The sequence below is a fragment of the Rhizopus delemar genome, genomic scaffold, assembly GCF_000149305.1.
Source record: "Rhizopus delemar RA 99-880 supercont3.2 genomic scaffold, whole genome shotgun sequence".
NCBI lineage: Eukaryota > Fungi > Mucoromycota > Mucoromycetes > Mucorales > Rhizopodaceae > Rhizopus > Rhizopus delemar.
Window position 1 is genome coordinate 153,556 of NW_027137828.1, and position 18,881 is coordinate 172,436.

At 34.6% G+C, this 18,881-nt stretch overlaps 8 protein-coding genes across 8 annotated transcripts; 2 read left to right on the forward strand and 6 right to left on the reverse strand.

Moving 5' to 3' along the window:
* Positions 1-798: 798 nt before the first annotated feature.
* RO3G_02276 (uncharacterized protein) lies at positions 799-1,121 on the reverse strand (the record flags this gene model as incomplete). The annotated part of the gene is made up of 2 exons (XM_067656867.1): positions 799-973; positions 1,030-1,121. The coding sequence occupies 2 exons, from the start codon at positions 1,119-1,121 to the stop codon at positions 799-801; spliced, it is 267 nt and encodes an 88-aa protein (XP_067512968.1).
* A 2,926-nt stretch (positions 1,122-4,047) lies between these two features.
* On the forward strand, positions 4,048-5,852 carry RO3G_02277 (uncharacterized protein; the record flags this gene model as incomplete). Its single annotated transcript, XM_067656868.1, has 4 exons — positions 4,048-4,144; positions 4,216-4,328; positions 4,436-4,540; positions 4,596-5,852. The coding sequence occupies 4 exons, from the start codon at positions 4,048-4,050 to the stop codon at positions 5,850-5,852; spliced, it is 1,572 nt and encodes a 523-aa protein (XP_067512969.1).
* Positions 5,853-8,060: 2,208 nt separating this feature from the next.
* Positions 8,061-8,474, forward strand: RO3G_02278 (uncharacterized protein; the record flags this gene model as incomplete). The annotated part of the gene is made up of 2 exons (XM_067656869.1): positions 8,061-8,113; positions 8,300-8,474. The coding sequence occupies 2 exons, from the start codon at positions 8,061-8,063 to the stop codon at positions 8,472-8,474; spliced, it is 228 nt and encodes a 75-aa protein (XP_067512970.1).
* A 940-nt stretch (positions 8,475-9,414) lies between these two features.
* RO3G_02279 (uncharacterized protein) lies at positions 9,415-10,158 on the reverse strand (the record flags this gene model as incomplete). Its single annotated transcript, XM_067656870.1, has 1 exon — positions 9,415-10,158. The coding sequence occupies one exon, from the start codon at positions 10,156-10,158 to the stop codon at positions 9,415-9,417; it is 744 nt and encodes a 247-aa protein (XP_067512971.1).
* A 1,965-nt stretch (positions 10,159-12,123) lies between these two features.
* Positions 12,124-12,750, reverse strand: RO3G_02280 (uncharacterized protein; the record flags this gene model as incomplete). Its single annotated transcript, XM_067656871.1, has 1 exon — positions 12,124-12,750. The coding sequence occupies one exon, from the start codon at positions 12,748-12,750 to the stop codon at positions 12,124-12,126; it is 627 nt and encodes a 208-aa protein (XP_067512972.1).
* Positions 12,751-13,314: 564 nt separating this feature from the next.
* RO3G_02281 (uncharacterized protein) lies at positions 13,315-14,488 on the reverse strand (the record flags this gene model as incomplete). Its single annotated transcript, XM_067656872.1, has 4 exons — positions 13,315-13,659; positions 13,694-13,842; positions 14,290-14,431; positions 14,486-14,488. The coding sequence occupies 4 exons, from the start codon at positions 14,486-14,488 to the stop codon at positions 13,315-13,317; spliced, it is 639 nt and encodes a 212-aa protein (XP_067512973.1).
* Positions 14,489-15,235: 747 nt separating this feature from the next.
* RO3G_02282 (uncharacterized protein) lies at positions 15,236-15,821 on the reverse strand (the record flags this gene model as incomplete). Its single annotated transcript, XM_067656873.1, has 4 exons — positions 15,236-15,425; positions 15,470-15,550; positions 15,641-15,687; positions 15,786-15,821. The coding sequence occupies 4 exons, from the start codon at positions 15,819-15,821 to the stop codon at positions 15,236-15,238; spliced, it is 354 nt and encodes a 117-aa protein (XP_067512974.1).
* Positions 15,822-17,441: 1,620 nt separating this feature from the next.
* Positions 17,442-18,221, reverse strand: RO3G_02283 (uncharacterized protein; the record flags this gene model as incomplete). Its single annotated transcript, XM_067656874.1, has 4 exons — positions 17,442-17,526; positions 17,575-17,677; positions 17,829-17,845; positions 18,190-18,221. The coding sequence occupies 4 exons, from the start codon at positions 18,219-18,221 to the stop codon at positions 17,442-17,444; spliced, it is 237 nt and encodes a 78-aa protein (XP_067512975.1).
* Positions 18,222-18,881: the final 660 nt, after the last annotated feature.

An 18,881-nucleotide genomic window follows, 5' to 3' on the forward strand; every position in this document is an offset into this window, starting at 1 on the left:
GTGCCAAATTCCCTAAAATCTATGACTGCCCTTCTTATTGAGCCTTTACTTTACTTTTTCTAGACCTATACTTTGAATTCTTTAATTATTCTACAAATAGTGCCTTTGATTACATCATATTTGAGCACAATTTCATCCACCTTTAAATAAGACTCTTTGGAAAAAAAGATATAATGATATTTGAACATGTAAGCTTCTTTTGTATGTGCGTTTCAAGTAATAACGATGAGTTAACCTAATGAATTCGTGATATAGTGGCTCTAAATATATAATCTTAGCTGATAAAATGAGTGCGTATCTCACTATTAATAGCGAAAGCCTAGAGACTCAAAACTACGCAGACAAAATTAATTTAATTCCCGAAAGGAAAATAGCATGGTTGCTTGCAGCAGTCAAAGCTTTTCTCTTAATTTTCTTTTATTTAAAAAAAAAAAGAAAAGAAAAAAAAAATGCCTGGCCCGTTGAAACGCTCAGGGTTACAAACTGAAGTCATTCATTTTTACAGAAAATGTTTTCGGGCAGCAAGAGAGAAACCAATAGTAGGCCATAAAAAAAGTGAAGGTGTAATCAAATTAAACTGACATTTTTTTGAAAGGAAAGTCGTCCTCGTTTTCATGCGTTTATACGCAAAGAATTCAAGCAGCACAATATAAGAAGAACTGATTTTGCAACAATAGAATACATGTTAAGAAAAGGACAAAAGCAGTTTGAAACATATAGTCAAAAAGGCGTAAAAGATATTCATGTTTAAAACATACTGCGTGTGTACATATTTATATAAAATCTATGTTTTTGCTTCTATTTCTTTTGTTGTTCTTCGTTGAAAGTCACTGAGGCAGCTTCTGTACATAAGTACAATTCTTTAAATACTGGGATACAATTTCTAGGATCCTCAGTGTTTTCTTGTAAGCATTTATCATAAGCATTGATTTGTGGTGTACATTGTGTCTTGACATACTTTATAATACCAACACTAACAAAAAACGATATGAATCAAATTGAGTTAATTCTTTGTGTGCGTGCTTTTACTTTTCTTCAGAACATTTATTTAAAGCATTCTTTTGTTGTCTGCAACTTTTATCCCAGCTGTGAGGATAGTTCTCAACACATTTTTGGTACATTTCTAATTGAAGTGCGCATTTTTCACGAACTTCTTTAAGTGTATCATCCATCTTACTTAAAAGTATAAGAAAAAAAAAAAGGCTTTAGCACCTAAACCTTTGGCGACTGTAAAAATTATATTTAATCAAAGTCACAGAACATTTCATCCAATGAGTTTCAATAGGATTTGCTTCTCCATTTTTGTCCAAGTGGCTTTACAGTGTCCGCGGTGCCAAATTGCACATAACGAAATCCATAATGCGGATCGTGAACCTTAATGGGTGGAAAATAAATAAGATTTAATCTATTTTATTAAAAAGGCGAAAGGGGCATGGAGTATCTAAAATACATTGAATTGTCCACGCCAGATCAATAAAGTAAAAGGGAAACTGAAAAACCTTTTGAGCATAAAGGTAAAAATGTAGAAGAAGGGAAGAAGTAATAGACAATACTTGAAGTACTTGAAACTAATTCCGGGTAACCACTTTAAGAATTAAGCACCAAACTCTAGAGGGATAGTTGGGATCTCTTCATGGGTCAAATAATCGAATTCTTCAAGCGACAGCTTTTTGGGAAGACAGAAGTGGTTTCTTAGGCAATTGATTCAGCAGGAAAGACAAAGGATCAATGACCGAGAGAGGTATTTGTAGTTGACGACACATGTGCAAGCAACTGATAGAGAGTTTTTTTATAATAATAATAATAAAAAGATTTGAGTAGTAAGGACATGGCTTTGGCTTTCCGACAGGAAGTCAGCCTAATCTCCAGCGTAAATATCGAACATGTTCCAGCCGAGGCATGGGAAGCCAAAGGATGGGATCAGTATTGATTTCAGAGCGGCATTGAGACATGATCTTAGTAGGTCGACTGCGGATTCGTTTTAAGAGATTGTCCCGAAGAAAAGTATAGCGTACTGATTTGAATTTGTCTGTAGAAGCAATGCCTCTGAATTATAAGCATAAACATTCTAAAAAGACAACATGAGGTTCTTACAGGAAATATACAACTGAGCAGATAGAGAAATCGTTTGAATTGATTATTGATGAAGGCTATAACCCTAAAGATGCTGCGTTACTAACTGAAATAAAAGTTCGAACGGCCCAAAATTATCTGAAGATGTATAGCAATAATATAGAGAAACACGTATCCGGTACATACAATAAGTCGCATGGAAGGCCACATAATAAGCAAAATGAGACTCAGTCAGAATTTTTGGCAAAGCATATTGGAAATAATAGTACAGTTATTCTCAGTGATTTGAAAGAAGTGTTGTGCAATGAATTTGATGATTTAAAACTCTCAATCTCAGCATTGCATCATCATTTGATTAAAAATGCCGTATCACTTTGAAAAAGCTAGAAAAAATATCTACTTTTAGATGTTCAATTCGAGTTATTGCTCTTCATAGATCAAAGGTTAAGGAGTGACAGCAAACACAAGATTTAGATTTCTCTAAAGATTATGTTTTTGTCGATAAGACTGGTTTTAATTTACATGCTCAACGAAGCTGTTTAGTCTGCAAAAAGGCAACCAGCAAAAGGAATTGTTCCAACTGGAAGAAGTGCTTTATTTACTGTATTGAGAACAGTTTCACAAGATGACATTATAGATATTACTGTGAGAAAACCTCAAGCAACTTCAGACCGTAAGAAAAGAAAAATCAATGGTAAATCTGAAAATATCATTGGTCACATTGGGACAAGAATGGAACATTATTTGCAATATCTATCGAACGTGATGGATACATTGGACAAAAACAAAATGAAGGGCTACTACATTGTAATGGATAATGCACCAATAAATATGCCTATATTTGTAAGTAATCTGGTTGAAAAAAGGCGTTGTAAAAGCTTGTTTTTACCTCCATACTCACCATTCTTGAGTCCCATCAGAGAATTCCAGTCAAAGATTAAGGCTGGGGTTCGAAGAACTCCTTTGAGAGTCGATGATAATCTAACCGATCGGATTCACAAATCTGTGACGCGAGTAAGAAAATCAGATTGCGATGGCCAGATAAGACAATTATTAAGTTTCTTCGAACGATGTTTCAACGAAGAGAGAAATTTCTAAATTTTTAAGCAATTAATACAAAAAAACGTTACCGGTGTAAGAAAAACTAAAGATAAATAAGTACAACAAAGGTGTTATTGAGAGGATATTTTTATGCATCATTCAACTTGTCTAAGTTAAAAGGTTCACTCTTAATTTCAAATTCTGTTCCTTCAGCGCCATTCCCGTTTACGATATTTCCCTATATCATCCTCATGCAAAAATAGCATGCTTATATGATAAGCATAAAATATAACTAATATAGTAGAAGAACCATAAGAGAGTCTAAGCTAACTTTGAATAAAAAGTATTTCATATCAAGTTTGAGAAATGCTCCCGATTAAGTTTAAAAAGTTGTTCCAAGCTAATTGGGTGGATGCACCAAATCATTTTCAAAAATGATCCCATTTGAGAATGGACGCACTGTATTATAAAAGAAGTATAATAAAGTAGAAAAGTTTCGCTTCAAGCATTCCCTCTCTCTTTGGTATTAAATAAGTAACTAATACAATCGGTTTTGTATTTATCTATTGTTTACAGGTGGTGGACTTATTTTAAATAAAATATTACATTGAGGATTATGAAAATACAACGGCTTCAAAAAAGTGTACAAGGTTCGTTTTTTTTCCTGTTGATGTTATTTTCATTGGAATTCCCCTGATTGCTTCATCTTATGCAAGCAAGTCATGCCATTTTGTCTGTGCATAATGCCACAATGAAGTTCATTTGAGAATTTTTTAATCGAAACTAGACCAGTGATTTAGATAAAGAATCAATTTATCATTTTACATAGCTTTTAAAGATAAAAGACTCATCAAATATGTACAGCATTCGTACTTTTCTTTTTCTTCAAAAAGCGTAATATTTATGTTTTATCGGTAAAAGTTTTATATAAAGATGATCCAACCTATTATACGAGTAAATGTTATTCGACAATTTCGATTCTTAAGAACCAGATTATTTTCAACATTAACACTTGTTAGAAGATCAAAAGGTAAAATAATAAAAAAAAACTAGAATCAAATAATGCGGTATGTTGTATATCTAAATAACGTCTTGTTCTAGATGTGGAAAGATCAGGCAAAATATTGACAAGAGAAACAATTAACTCAGATGTAAAGAGTGCAGAATATGCTGTGCTTGGCACTATACCTGCTCATGCTGAAATCATCAACAAGGTACGTGCATTCACTGATAAGCATAAATCTTTTATTCATCTCCCCTTTATTTATACCTTTTTTTTTTTTTTTTTTTTTTTTTTTTTTTTTTTACAACGTAATGACAGATAATAAAGACAGATCCACAAAGATTCAAATTCGATAAAATTGTATCTTGTAACATTGGAAATCCTCATATATTCAGCCAAAAGCCTATCACCTTTTTTCGACAGGTAAGAAAAAAAATAATAGCAAAAACGAGTTATAGAACTAACGTATTATATATAGGTTACTTCACTTTTAGAAAATGAAGATTTATTAAAGCAAGAAAATAGAGGAATAATAAGAAAACTTTACCCTGAAGATGCCATTTCACGAGCAGAGACACTTTCAAAGCATATTGGTCCTCTAGGAGCCTATTCAGAATCCAAGGGTATCTTGCACATCCGTGAAAATATTGCAAAATTCATTGAACTCAGAGATGGATACAAGGCATGCCCAGAAACCATCTTTTTGACACAAGGTGCAGGAGAAGGTATCCAGAGGGTGCTTCAAATACTCCATCAACCCAATCACACCCAACAGACTGGAGTCATGATCCCTATCCCACAATATCCAATTTATACAGCTGCCCTTCAACTGATGGGTGCTCGGCCGGTTCCTTATTACTTGGACAGCGGCAGGCATTTTGCACTTGACCTCGAGCGTCTTCAACAGTCAGTTCGCGAGGCTCGCCAGCAGGACATCCATGTACGTGCATTGGTTGTCATCAATCCGGGAAACCCCACAGGTCAATGTTTACCAGAGGAAAACATACGAGAGGTGATTCAGTTTTGCCACGAGGAAGGCCTTGTGGTACTTGCAGACGAGGTCTATCAAGCCAATGTTTTTCAGCCAAAGAACCATCCCTTTCACAGCTTCAGAAAGGTTCTCCTGTCGATGGATCCCAAATATGGAAAACAGGAGCTCTTTTCATTTCATTCGATCTCCAAAGGCATGATAGGTGAATGCGGCCGACGTGGTGGGTACGTAGAATGTTTGAATATCGATTCAGGAGTGCTCGAGGAGCTTTACAAGGTATTTTCTATTTTCTCAGGTGCTAATATACAAGGTCAAATCATGGTCGATCTCATGGTCCATCCGCCTGTGGAAGGAGACCCCTCATACCCTCAATACAAGGCTGAGATGGATGCGATTCACACATCCTACCACAGGCGAGCTCAAAAGCTCGCTGAATGCTTCAATCGATTGGAAGGTGTCAGCTGTGATGATGCCAAGGGAGCCATGTACCTCTTTCCTCGGATTCGATTACCTCCAAATGCCATGACAGAGGCTCGACGTGCAAGCATGTCTCCTGACAGCTTTTATGCGCTCGCTCTGCTCAATGAAACTGGTATCTGCGTCGTGCCTGGATCTGGTTTTGGTCAAGAACCAGGTACATTTCATATTCGGTGTTCCTTTTTGCCGGAGGAGTCTCTATTTGATAAACTTTGTTTGGACATTGAACAATTTCATAAGAGGTTTATGGAACAGTACAAAGGTTGATTGACATTTGTTATAAAACAATAAAGTCTGATGACAATTGGAATTATAAAAGATTAAATAAAATTTGTTTTTTCTGCAGGCACAAATTAAATTGAAAACATATCCAATCATAGAACGGTTTTACCGTCATGGATACTAACCTGATTTTCATATAAAAAAGTTAATTAAATAATAAAATCAATTTTGATCGAGAACCTTCCAGATCGTAAACTAAATAAATGGACTGTTGTAAATGTTCTATCTTCTAAAGATAAAAGGCTTCAATTCCAGAGAATTGAGATGAATATTATGGCTTAAAAAAGCCAAAGGAATTTAGTAACCTTAAATCAATCTAATGTTGACTTGGATCTATAATAAATGTGCCTCAAATAATTATTAGAAGTTGCCAAGAGGTAAGAAATATTACGAAAAAAATGTTTATACACGCCATTTATAATCCTTTTCGTAAATAACATCACGTCTCACTAACTCACCAAACTTAACCATAACCCTGATTTTAAAATATTTTAGCTATGCTCCTTGGTTTTTAAGCTCTTTGGGTCATAAAAAATACTGTGAATCTTGCCACTGTCTTAAAAATAATAAACAGAGCTATAGTCCAATGATACTAGTGCTATTATCATGAGTTTCCAAAAAGAAGTATTATCCCAGAAATTGCTTGCAAGTGATATTAGTAATCTTACTGAATAATATTATATCAAGTGATAGTATGCTTTTTCAAGATTGACCATAGTGATGTTAATTTATTGAATAGTGAGTTTGTAAATAACTCTGCCGTCAAAACATTTCAAGAGCCAACACAAGTTACAAAAAAGGAAAAAAAAACCTTTAAAAGAAGAAATTCTGACGAGATGAATCAAGGATACCTGCAACTAAGTTATCTAGAATGAACAAAAAGAACTTTTCCAATAGTCTGCTTCAAAGTTTTAGGGTTGCATAAATTAAAAGCTCACTTGGTTTAACAACAATAAATCAGCCTGTTTTGCAATCAAACAAACAGAAAAGCATTAGCATATTTTATCTACGAACAAAGGAACAAAAACTAAGTATAGAAATGGCCCAATGAAAGTACAATATGATAAACCTTCCAAATATAGAATGCGTAATCAAACCTATAAACTATTGATCCCAAACTAAAAGAAGTCCCGATTATGCTGCATCTCAAAACAAAGAAATTATGATGAGGCCCCTTACAAAGGGTAATATTTAATAGAGGACATCTTTCTTTTATCTAAAAAGTTCTATAACTTCTGACTTATTTGGCTTTCAATACCTTGGAAAGATCATAATTTGATGCATGTTCTATATGCCAAATTTTTTAAATATGATGTTACGCAATTTTTTTTTTTTTAAAAATACACCAATATTTTCTGAAAAAGGTATAAGTTTCTGACTGTAAATTGGCTTGCATCGTTTTAAAGTTTTGGACAAGATTCCAAAGTACGAACCAATGGAAGTTGAGAATATAAACTACTTATACCAAACTGAAGAATTAGAGTGGCACCACTGGGAAGGGCTAGGTACAGATGCGAGTCTGTCTGAACCAGTAGTGAAAAAAAAAAATGGATTTGAAGAGCTATCAGGCATATTGCCTGACCCTAGAGAATAAAAATCAGCCAAAAGCAGGAGCTCAAATTATTGTAAAGATTCAAAATGACCTGAAGTAATGCAAAAAGAAAGCCTCACAAATAAAGGTTCGAAGAACAAATAGATCCTACCCATCTGAACAAGTACAAGAGCTTTTTGATCTTTTTATTGAAGTTGGCTTTCCTACAAGAAAAGTGGAGGTAATTGTTGGAATTGTTGAGCAAACAACTCAAAATTACCTAAAGACTTCCAGGGAAGATGATGAAAAACACTTGCCAGGTGGTAGGAAGCAATGAGTAAGTTAGGATAGAGAAATTTAGCCTCATCATACCGAATTTCTGTGTGAACTTTATGACAAGTTTCCACAAACTGTATTGTGGCAGGCAAGCGGCGTACTACTTGAAGCTTTTGACGAAATTGAATCGATTGCACTATCAGATTTTCATAGACATCTCGTCTCACGTGCCTCGTTAACTCTTTAGAAGCTAGAAACACTTGTGTATTCAAGAATGGCTTTTAGTAATCTCCAGATACATAGAGTTAAGGTCCTTGAATGAAAAAAATTATGAAAATATGAATTGGCATGAGAACTGTGTTTTCACTGATGAGGCAGATTTTAACATGCATATTCATAGAAAATTTGGTAGGCGAAGAGAGGAATATCTTCTAAAGCAGTAAGCGCTGCAAACAATGGCACCAAGCTATCTATAATTGGTGCTATTTGTGGAAAAAAAAAGAAAAAAAAAAAAAAAGAAAAAAAAAAAAGAAAAAAAAAAAAGAAAAAAAAAGAAAAGCAATTGATCTCATACTTCGTAAGCCAAAAGTTGTCCAGAAAAAAAAACGAACGGTACGAAAAAAAGACAAGGAGAAAATGGCAAGGCTGAAGTGGTTGAAGTAAGCACTAGAGTAGATACTCGTAGTGAGCATCTCATAGAGCTTTTGGTTGGTGCCATGGATACTTTGGATCAATTTGATATGAAAGGGCGTTATCTTGTTATGGACAATGCTGTCATTTATAAAGTCACTGAGGTTTGAAACCTGATTGCATCGCACGGATATAAAGCCGCATACTTGGCACCTTACTGAATATTTTTGAACCTTATTGAATTGTTCTAGTCCAAATTCAGGAGGGTGTATTAGGAGAGATAATCTGACTGTAGATGGCAATTTGAGCACAAACATCGTTGAATTAGCCAAAACCGTATCAGTTGATGATTGTGTAAATTAAATAAACCATTCACATTTGTTTCTTGATAGATGTCTAGCTCTTGAGCCAATGCTCCAAGAGTCCTAAGTCAATAATTATCCACAAAATAAAAATAAAAAAAACTTTCCACAAATTTGCAGTCAAAAGCCAATATATTTAAGATTCACACAATAATAAACTCTGTCCAGTAAGAAAGTAGATGTCCATGTTTAGACTGTTTTATGAAGGATGATTGATAGAGAATGTGATTAAAATTAACTTTTGCTCCCTTTCCCAAATTACTAATATAATCAGATTTTATTCCAAAATGGCTTGGCAAATACGACACAGGCGGATTTGAGAACTTTGAATGTACCATTTTGTGCCGTGAGCCTTGTAAAAATAGCAAGTGAATTAAGGAAAAAAAAACTATAAACTAAACTATAAATAGAAGATAGGTTACATCTGTATTATTTGAAATTCTGGAACTGCAATTTTTTTTTTTTTTTTTTTTTGACAGGAATAAAGAACGTGGTTAAGGAATAGAAAACAAGTAATATGTGGAAAGTAATAGTAAGAATACTAGTTTAACGAATAACAAATAGAGTGTGTTGTGTATATATCCTGTAATATGGTTAATTGAATAAATGCAATTTGATGAACACAACTTGAAATTAATAATTGCTTTGTGTATATTGGTTCTATGTTACCCTTTTATCTATAATAAGGGCTATATTTTAATAATATGCAAAAAGGAGGAAATAAGGGGATTGAAACAGGCTGATTTCTTTAATTGTTAATATAAGCAACCATGATACACGTTAATAATGTAAACATAGTCTTTGCATTGATCTGACTTGATCCAGAAGTCGATGGTATGGCTGATGTAGTGACTACATTTGAAGGAGCATTAAGTGTTGAGACACCTACAATAATGGCTGAAGTAGGTGTAGCAGAAAGGGCTGAAGAAGTGACAGCGATAGATGCATTTACTGAAACAATTGGAGATGAGGCGGCAATTGAAGATGAGGCGGAAATAGATGCATTCACTGGAACAATTGAAGATGAAGCGATAGCTGATGAGATAGCAGATGATGATGAAGAAGCAGCAGCAGCAGCATTAGGAATAGCTGTGATAGAAACAGTACCTGAACTGATCGAACCATAGCAGTAATTATTGGCATTATCAACACAAAGCACATTATTTGAGTTACAAAGACAACTTGAACTTGATCCTGTTAATGATGATGAACAAGAGGTTGGAATAGTAGGGCATGAAGAGGACGTTAATGTTGATGAACCCCAACAGTATTGATTGTTGTCATTCACACAAACAATGATCGCATCATTACAACGACAATTGACAGTACCACTGATACTGCTACAAGCAGAGGGCGCAGTACAAGATGTTGAAGGTAATGTGCTATAAGGAAGACCGTGATCTCTCTTGGCAAGTCCAAAAGATCCATAACCGTATGCTGAAACAGCAGCAAACACGGCTGAAAATGATATCAATAATAAACTGAGTTTCATTTTTTTTTAAACAAAAGAAAAAAAAAAGATAAAAAAGAAAAAAACAACTGAAAAGAAGGGGAAGGAGAAAAAAAAAAACCTTTTACAGTCACTGCAATTAACACCGAATATTACTCGAATTTCAAGAGCGCTATTTTTCAGAAATTAATAAATCACTCGAAATCATAGAATTCAAGCTGAAAACAAAGAAAAAGCATCCTAATTAAATATGTAATGTTTATAGATTTGAAAGAAGCCATTATATATAAAAAACAAAAGTTTATTTTACATCAGGGTAAATATTTTAAAAAGGCAAAATGGCTGAGATTTAAAACAAGTACTCCGATATGGACTTTAACTTTTTTTTGGCACAAATTCAATTAGTTAAAAAAAAAGCTCAAGTTTTTAATTGACTTCATAACAATCGCGTTTGAAAATATAATTTTAAATCCAGACTGTTTTGTTTGGGTACTAGAAATTGTTACAGGCTTCCTCAACTATTAATAATTGCTTGAGAAGAAATAGCTCCAAGAATAGTGATGGTTGTTCCTTTTGAAGTTGACATTGTTATTTTTGCAAGCTTTCATTCTTTGATCCTCAAGGCCCATTTGTACAACCCCTCGTCTTTTTATTAAAATTTCCTCTAAACTTCGTTTCTCTGGTAATTTCTATTGTCTCTTGAAACCAATTAAAAATAAATAAATTGGAAAAATAAATAAATATGAGGTATACGTATTTTTATTTGTGAGTTGAAGAGAAAGTTGTAAAAGAAATTATTAGAGCTATACTTAGCTTCACAAAATACAAAACATACTAATACTTTGGTGCTAACGAGATTATATCTAATCCCAAAAAACTGTGTAGTCATTAAAAAAAGATCTGTAGGGAAATAAAAATGATCATAGCACAAGTAGGATGGGGGCAGAGCACATCCCACAAATGACTTTATTCTTCAAGAGGACCGAAAGGTCTATCAGAGTACTAATGTACAAAGGAGAAAAAAAATTTTTTTTCTCAAGCAAACCTTTTTCATGTACTATGAATGGCTTTCCTTTCCTCGATAAACAACTGGTCTCTAGTGCTAAGTCATAGTTTGTCACCTTCAAAAGGGGCAGACTCGACCTTGACTAGCTTATATTCTGTTTCTTTTGGTTCACGCCGCTCTCAGACGTGTGGCTCCTATTACAAAAAAAATACGCTAAAGGGATGGGTCGGGTTGAGTTGGAACAATTTGTCTGCTTAAACTAGCATGAGTTGTTGGGAATAGCAAGGCTAATTGCCACCGCAAGTTCTTAAAGTGGTTGTCCATTCCCTCGCTTTTTCGAGATCTACAAAGCGTAAAAATACTTGGCATTGATTAAAGATAAACGGGTTTGATGAACATTTGCCGCCTTCAACGATCTTTAAAGAATACTACAAGAAACAACATGCCCTCAGGAATAATTGTAGGAAAGGGTGGTTCAAAAGCATTGAACTCTATGGACATAAAGACTTTATTATTACTTGTCTTCCTTTTGAAAAAGAAAAGATTGTGACTAGCGCAACAAATTTCATGATCCTGCTGGATCAATGGATTAGTTACAAGGACATATTGGCGGCGTTTGGGCATTACAATGCGTGAGAAATACTCTTGTGGGTGGATCCACTGATAAAATTGCGTGAGTTTGAGATATCAAGAAAAGAAAGTGCACACATATTTTCAGGGAATATACATTAACAGTACTTTATCTTTAAATTGTGGAACTTGTCATGATTTATGGTAGACTAGAACCAAGACAACGTTGATTGTTGCTGGATCAAGAGACTTTTCGATTCATATTTCTGGAAGAAGAAAATGTAAATATGGATGCATCACCACATGTAATGCTTGGAGACTCGTTGGATTTACGTCAAATCATGTTACATTGGACAGCAGACACTGATAGGTGAAAGATAAATTTATAATAGGTAAAAATTAAACGATATTTTAAATATTGTCCTAAGTACTCAGAAAAATACTTCATCAACATCATCCATAATAGTGCTCAATAAAGGTCGATTTGAATTAGCGAATACAGAGATAGAGCAATCATTTCTTGGAGGGGTGAACCAAGTTTGAGAGAGAGAGAGAGAGAGAGATCTTTTTAAACGAGGTGGGGAATGGGTACTAGAATTGCTGAGCTTCTTTGATGATTTATTGACAAGACTTTTGGAAGCTACTAGATTGTTTCGAATTTTATGGGCATATTTTTCCATGCTATCGCGCAACCTGAAGAGACCATAAAGAAAATCCTTTCCACTTGATAGTTCGATGACAGAGTTAGGGAAATTAATTGTTTTTTGAAAGACACCAACATTGAGTTGATGACCAACGTAGTGTACAGAAGACATATGATTCGTTAATCCAACAATTTGTAAAATCCAGCTATAAGGGGGCCCTTTATCTCTAAATGTTGCCTTATGTAGGCTATCAGTGTTATCCTTTCCCTCTCGCAATAGTTTAGCTAAGTCATCATTGATTTTTTGGTCTAGAGATCCAGGTACACAAACTTCAGCAGCACCAAGATCAAATTCATAGCCATCGTAGTCAAAAAGGAAACGAATATCAATTTTAAAACCAACAACTTTATTCATGTTATCATATAGAGTTGCTTTTCCATTAGTTGAGTCATCCGGGACAGTTTCACCAGTTTTTAATCTTATTAAATTGTCGTGGATTGAGAATAATGCTTTAAACACCGGAACCTATACTTGATTTGAATAATCGTCTTCGCTATTCTTGTCTGCAATTTCTGTCATCATCAAAAATTGATTATTTTCAATCATGTCCACTATAGTTGTGAATAATTTGATAACCTTTCTCTTTTGGCGGGATATAATCGAATCAGCAAGAATTTTAGATAAATATATTTGTTCATAAGTAAAGTCATTGTTTGCGATACTTAAATCTGCCATTATATCCCATATCTTAATATATTCATCTGGTATAATCGCTTCGGGTACTTTATGGGTATTGTTGAAATGCGATTTGATAATTTTCTAGTTCTTTGCAGTAAACAAGTCTTTGTAAATACTGTCTTCATTGTCTCTATTTAAGGGTGCAACGCAAATATTTTTTATCACTAAATAGAAAAATCTTTACAAGTGATAGTTTTTTGGAGCACTCTAACAATAAATTTTTTACTTTGTAAAATAAGATCAAAGATCTGTTTGCTCTTTTGATTTATTTAATTCAGCACAAGAGTCAGCCAATCCCATTCGAATTCGGCGATGTAATTTACGATCAATATCGTCCAAAAGAAATTTGTACGTGAGAATAGTTTCATAGGCTTCTCTCAACCGCTTTTTACACTCTACTATATCGACACGCTGCTCATCTTGCTCTGTATTATCATTTTCTTCTGTTTCATCTACGTTGCCTTCTGCCATTTCTTCATTATTAGTAGTGCTTGTTGTATAGCATACTATCGTCTCGCTTTCATCCGCTTCAATGTTCAACTGACTAACATCAGTAACATTGTTGTCAAAGTTTCCGGGGGAGATCTGGGAGCATTTAATTTATTGCTTCTGGTTTTACTTTAAGCCATGCATTAGCTAGAAAAAGCATAGCCTGAGCTTGATCCATTTTGTAAACATTCGAATTATCCAACTTTTTACTGATATACAGATATAAAGCACGGTCGTACTGCTGGGCTCGGAAGTTTGCCATAAAGTTGTCAATAATTCCTGTGTATACAAAATATTAATGAGAAAGCTGTAAAACAAAAAGACAGCTTACATACCATTTTATCAACAAATAATAGGCTACCTGCATCAAGAGCCTGTAGCTTGCTAGTCGCGTTTGCTAGGAGAAATAACAATTTGATATTGTTGAGCGGAATTCTTATTTTATGAACGGACACATTATCCAAAAGAAGAGCAATTTTTTCGATCCTGTCTTCCAAAGGCAACATTTAACTTTTTCACGTATGCTGTGAAAATTTTAAGTTGTCATCCAAGTATTAGTAGAATAATGGTAATCAATTTCACGTTTTTTTCCAGTTGCAGTCATGGATAGCAAATTAGTTCTTGCTTTAAAACATTTGGGGCTCTTGTGTTGTGCGATAACAATTGGTTGCTCTTTGTAAGCCCCATCCGAGTCACAGAGCAATCCAGCTGTTAGACGAGTTTTACTTTTTTTTAGGTCATCAAGCGATTTGGAGGAACATATGATTCTTCTTGGTGGTTGCTGGTAATATAAGCCTGTTTCATCAAAGTTCATGATATCTACAGGATCATATGGCCCAAGAAGTTCTTTTATTTTCCTCAATTCGTTCTGAATATTTTCAGAAGTCAAGTTGAGGATAGCGTGTTGTTGTTAGACTTTTACCATTTTTGACAACATTAATATTACTATATAACGTTTCAGCATTTGTGAGGATGTTTGATATAGTCTGTTGGGCAGGTGGTTGATATAAATTGAATTCTTTCATAGCCCATTCATCTAATTCTGTTTGATTAAGCTGGCCAGTAGCATTTTGATCCAAAAGCTCAACTTTTTGAGAAAGAAAGGCGTGCTGGTTTATTATTAGACATTTTTTTATAGATAGAATCTAAACAAAGAAAATAAATTTTGTTGTCGTATATTTATTCTCATCAAAATTATTTTGAGTCTGCAACTCATATATCATCCTTCCAGCAACTTTGATCAAGTCTTAAAAGCAAGTTCTGATTTGTTAACGTCTTTACACAATTACCAAATCTATACCAGCCGACAGTGACCTATGTGGAAACAAGTTGTACAAACCTGTCTATGATGTAGCTACGTGTAGTAAATACGTTTACGCTATGATTCCTACTGATTATTGGATCACACGATCACGACACAAAAAACTTAAGGTGTCTCAATTTTTTACGTATGGTCATCACTTTGGATGTATACGATCTTTATTGCCATCTGACCAGCCTTACTCCCCTCGTCTGGTTTCCAAGTTAAGCTGAGATATTCATAATCGTATCATCAAGCTAAATCTGCTTATCTGGCCTCATATATTGAATCAAAATGAGCCATTGAGGGAAGTAGAATATTCAGTGTTCATCGATGTCTTCTGTTCGCAGTCCCAATAGATCAATTACAAACTTAAATCATTTCAGTTGTCTCTAATGCAGCGATCTCTACCATCATCGGCAATGTCACAAATACCAATTTCAAAGTGGTCACCTTCTTGGAAAATGGCTGCTTCGCCTGAAGGCCGGTCTTTATGGTATCATCTATTTCACCGTAAACTCTATAGCCAACCACTTCTTTCAAGATTTGATAACGGTTTGACCTCTTCACAATGTAAATTTTACTCTGCTAATACAGAAGACTTACAACACCTTTTCGTGCGCTGTCCCAGGAAATGGAGAGTATGGATAGATGCTTTCAGTATCTTTAGTCCACACCTCACTTTCACTTAAGATTATGTATGCTCAATCCTCTGCTCTTTTTAGCGGTTTCCTTTTGTTGACAATGCTGATCTCTGGACTCTCAGCTGCTGTGTACTTTCTGTTATTTGGCGTGCCCATTGGAGATCTGTTTTTGAGGGATTTCTTTTTATTGATAAACAGTTGGTCAATCGTGTTATGTCGCAGTTTGCCACTCCCAAAAGGGGCAGACTCGACCTTGACTAACATGTCCAATCGCTTACACTCTGTTTCTTTTGGTTCACACCGCTCTCAGACATGTGACTCCTATTATATTATATTTTATTAATAAAAACAAACCATTTATTTAAAAAAAAAAAAATAGATATCTTGTCAAAGGCAGATGTACAGTGAGCGCAACGCCAAAGGCGGTTTTAAATAATAAAAAGGCGGATTCTTCAAATACCAATGGGCACTTTTTTACAGCAGTGTAAAAAATTTTATTAAATCGAATTACCTTTTAAACAGTCTTCAAATACATTTACTGAGTGCTGTACAAATGCTCTAAGATGCTCTGGAGGAACATCATTACATGCCTCAGTTATTCTTGTAAATAAACACTCCTTGGTTTGAAATTGACTGTGTTTGACCTTATTTTTGACTATGGACCAAAATTTCTCAATAGGATTAAGTTCAGACGAGTAAGCGGGTTAACGTTTCTAAATGAAAAGGGTTTATTTCTTCTTCCCATTCCATTGCATTGCTCCCCTCTTCGTCACGCATTTTCCCTTGCCCATTGTCATAAAAAAAATATGTACTCATTTAACTTTAGTAAGAAAAGAATAATACTACCCTTTGATTTACAGGGTTTTAACCTAAAACCAGACTGCTGGGCATGTGCACAAAAACTTTAGTTTTGATCTTTCACAGGTTAAACTGAGTTAAACCCAAATTACCCACTTTTTTTAGACCAAATTATTTTTTTTTGTAGACAGCATAGAAAAGGAAAATTTTACTAAAAAAAAATGGGTGGTGTCTCAATCTCAAGTTTAAATACTGTATCCCAACTCGTGCTTTTGAACCTCTCAATTTGCGCTAATCAAAGGCCAAGAACAAATTGGCATAGCTTATTATGGTTTATTATCTCATTTGATGCCTCAACTATTCAAGTCATCAGTGATGTTAAACTTTGTTTTCTTTGTTTTTAATTATGTATGTACACGTATCCAACTCAAAAAAACATTTGGCCGAATTCACAAGCACAAGTACAGCAGCTAAGACCCATAACAGCAAATCGGGACACCATAACTAAACAACTTGGAGACAGACATTTCTAAAAGTTCAATCGCTTACAGATGATCAGACACAATACATCGAAAAAACAGTTGTGAAAATATATAATGCTTATCCGTTGACATTTCTTCAAAGACTACGCCTCAATCACATACAATAGTGTTATGATATACGTATTAAAAAAGAATGTGTTAGCACAGTTCAATTCATACTATAAATAGAGCAGTGAAGTGGGCATTCGGTAGTGAGCCGGCTACTCTATCCCTAAGCAATTACGCTCCACGAGTGAGACATTCACACTACCATGCCTTCCTGAGGAGTGATCTATGATACACGGCCATAACTATCACTCAGGAAGGTGAATGGGACACTTTCCTCCACGACACAGTTTATGCTATCTCCAAGCAATTACGCTCCACAGATGCAGCTGGGAAGTGGAATATCTGATTAGGGAGTGATCTATGATACACGGCCATAACTATCACCTAGCAAGATGGAAAGCCCTAGTCCTCTACATGTGCTTATACCATTACCTCCAATGGTTGAGAGATAAAGAAACCAAAAAAAAGTGAATTAAAAAAAATTTGTAATGTAATAAATAAGTTATTACGTCATCATTTTTCGCGTTTTGTATGGAGTATAGAGACTTAGTGTTGTTTTCCAAAGATAATCATTGTATAGCAATCACTTTCAAGCTTCCCATATGGAATACTATCCTTTGGACCTGATATCCTGATTTAAACTTACCATAAGAAGTCCTATATCAATATCTCCTCTTACTTGTACATGAATGCATATTTTTGTGTTTGGACCAAATAAAGCCATCCTCCTTTTAGTGTCAGCATTGAAATAAATTCTTGCCAGGTAATATGAAAAACTGATTCTATACATCTGGTAGTAATTTCTTTGATTTTCTCGTTATTCCTTTGCGAGTCCTGCAATTGTAGTGATTGCTCATTTCGTTCTTTTAATGCAAATTGACTTGGCTGGCTCTCTCATTGATACGCCTTATGAACTGCCCTAAACTAACCTACCAACTTCAGCTTTTTGCCTGGAGGATAGGGTATAGGCTCATTTGATTCCTATCACTGAGAGGGCTTATATTTTATTCTAAATTCTCGATTCTTTGTCTTCTTGTCTTCGTGCAGAGTTGACCCGTGGGATCGTTAACTATGGAGCTGTAGGTCTCTGAACATTATATCAGTCAAACTTTCGTACAACTGTTTGCATTAGTCCTCTTATTCAAGCTACAAGACTTCTCAGATAATATATAATATTGTATTTTTTTAATGTAGCAGTTTATTAAATTAATTTCTTTATGGTGTCTCTTAGCGAGAAACTTCAACGCTAATTATAGCATCTAAGACTGATTGAAAGTTCATTAAAGTTGTTTACTTGGAGAAACCCTTATTTGACTCATCACTCATTGGATTACCTCTGCTAATCGGCACCTTTGTGAACGACTGGTCAATTGCGTTTTTCGTTCACAAGTTGAAGTCCATTTTCTTACAATTTTACATTCAAAATAAAATTAATTTTGTAAACAGCGGTTTTGTTTTTGATGAAGTATTAAATTAACTTCAGAAGAAAACAATTGTGTTGAAAGAAGAGAAGGTATTATAATATATTTAGAAAGAGTTCGTAATTACGATGTATTACTTTTTTAAACAAGAAGTTTTTAATTGAATAGTGTGTGATATCCAGTACGATACATCTAAAGACTGATGTCCTATTGATGACCCATGCCAACTTCCTCTTGTTTTGTTGAAAGGTTTCTCACGGAATCTAGTGTTGAACCCTCCTCTACAGTTTTCTCGACTTGCCTTTTGGGTAAATCTTTCTTCAAATCGAGTTTTATGAATTTGATCAATAAAATTGGCGTCGAAGGTGTTTTTATTTTATCATTAAATGTTGCTATATTCAAGTATTTGAGATTTATAGGTAATTTTAGCGCTTTGAGAGCCTATTCTCCTGCCTCTTGTTCTTGTAGTTTTGCTGACCCAAATCTGAAGATTGCAAGTCTTTTGACTTGCATAATGGTACTGAGAAAGACGTCTCTGTCTTCTGGGGAGTTGAAAGCAATCCTG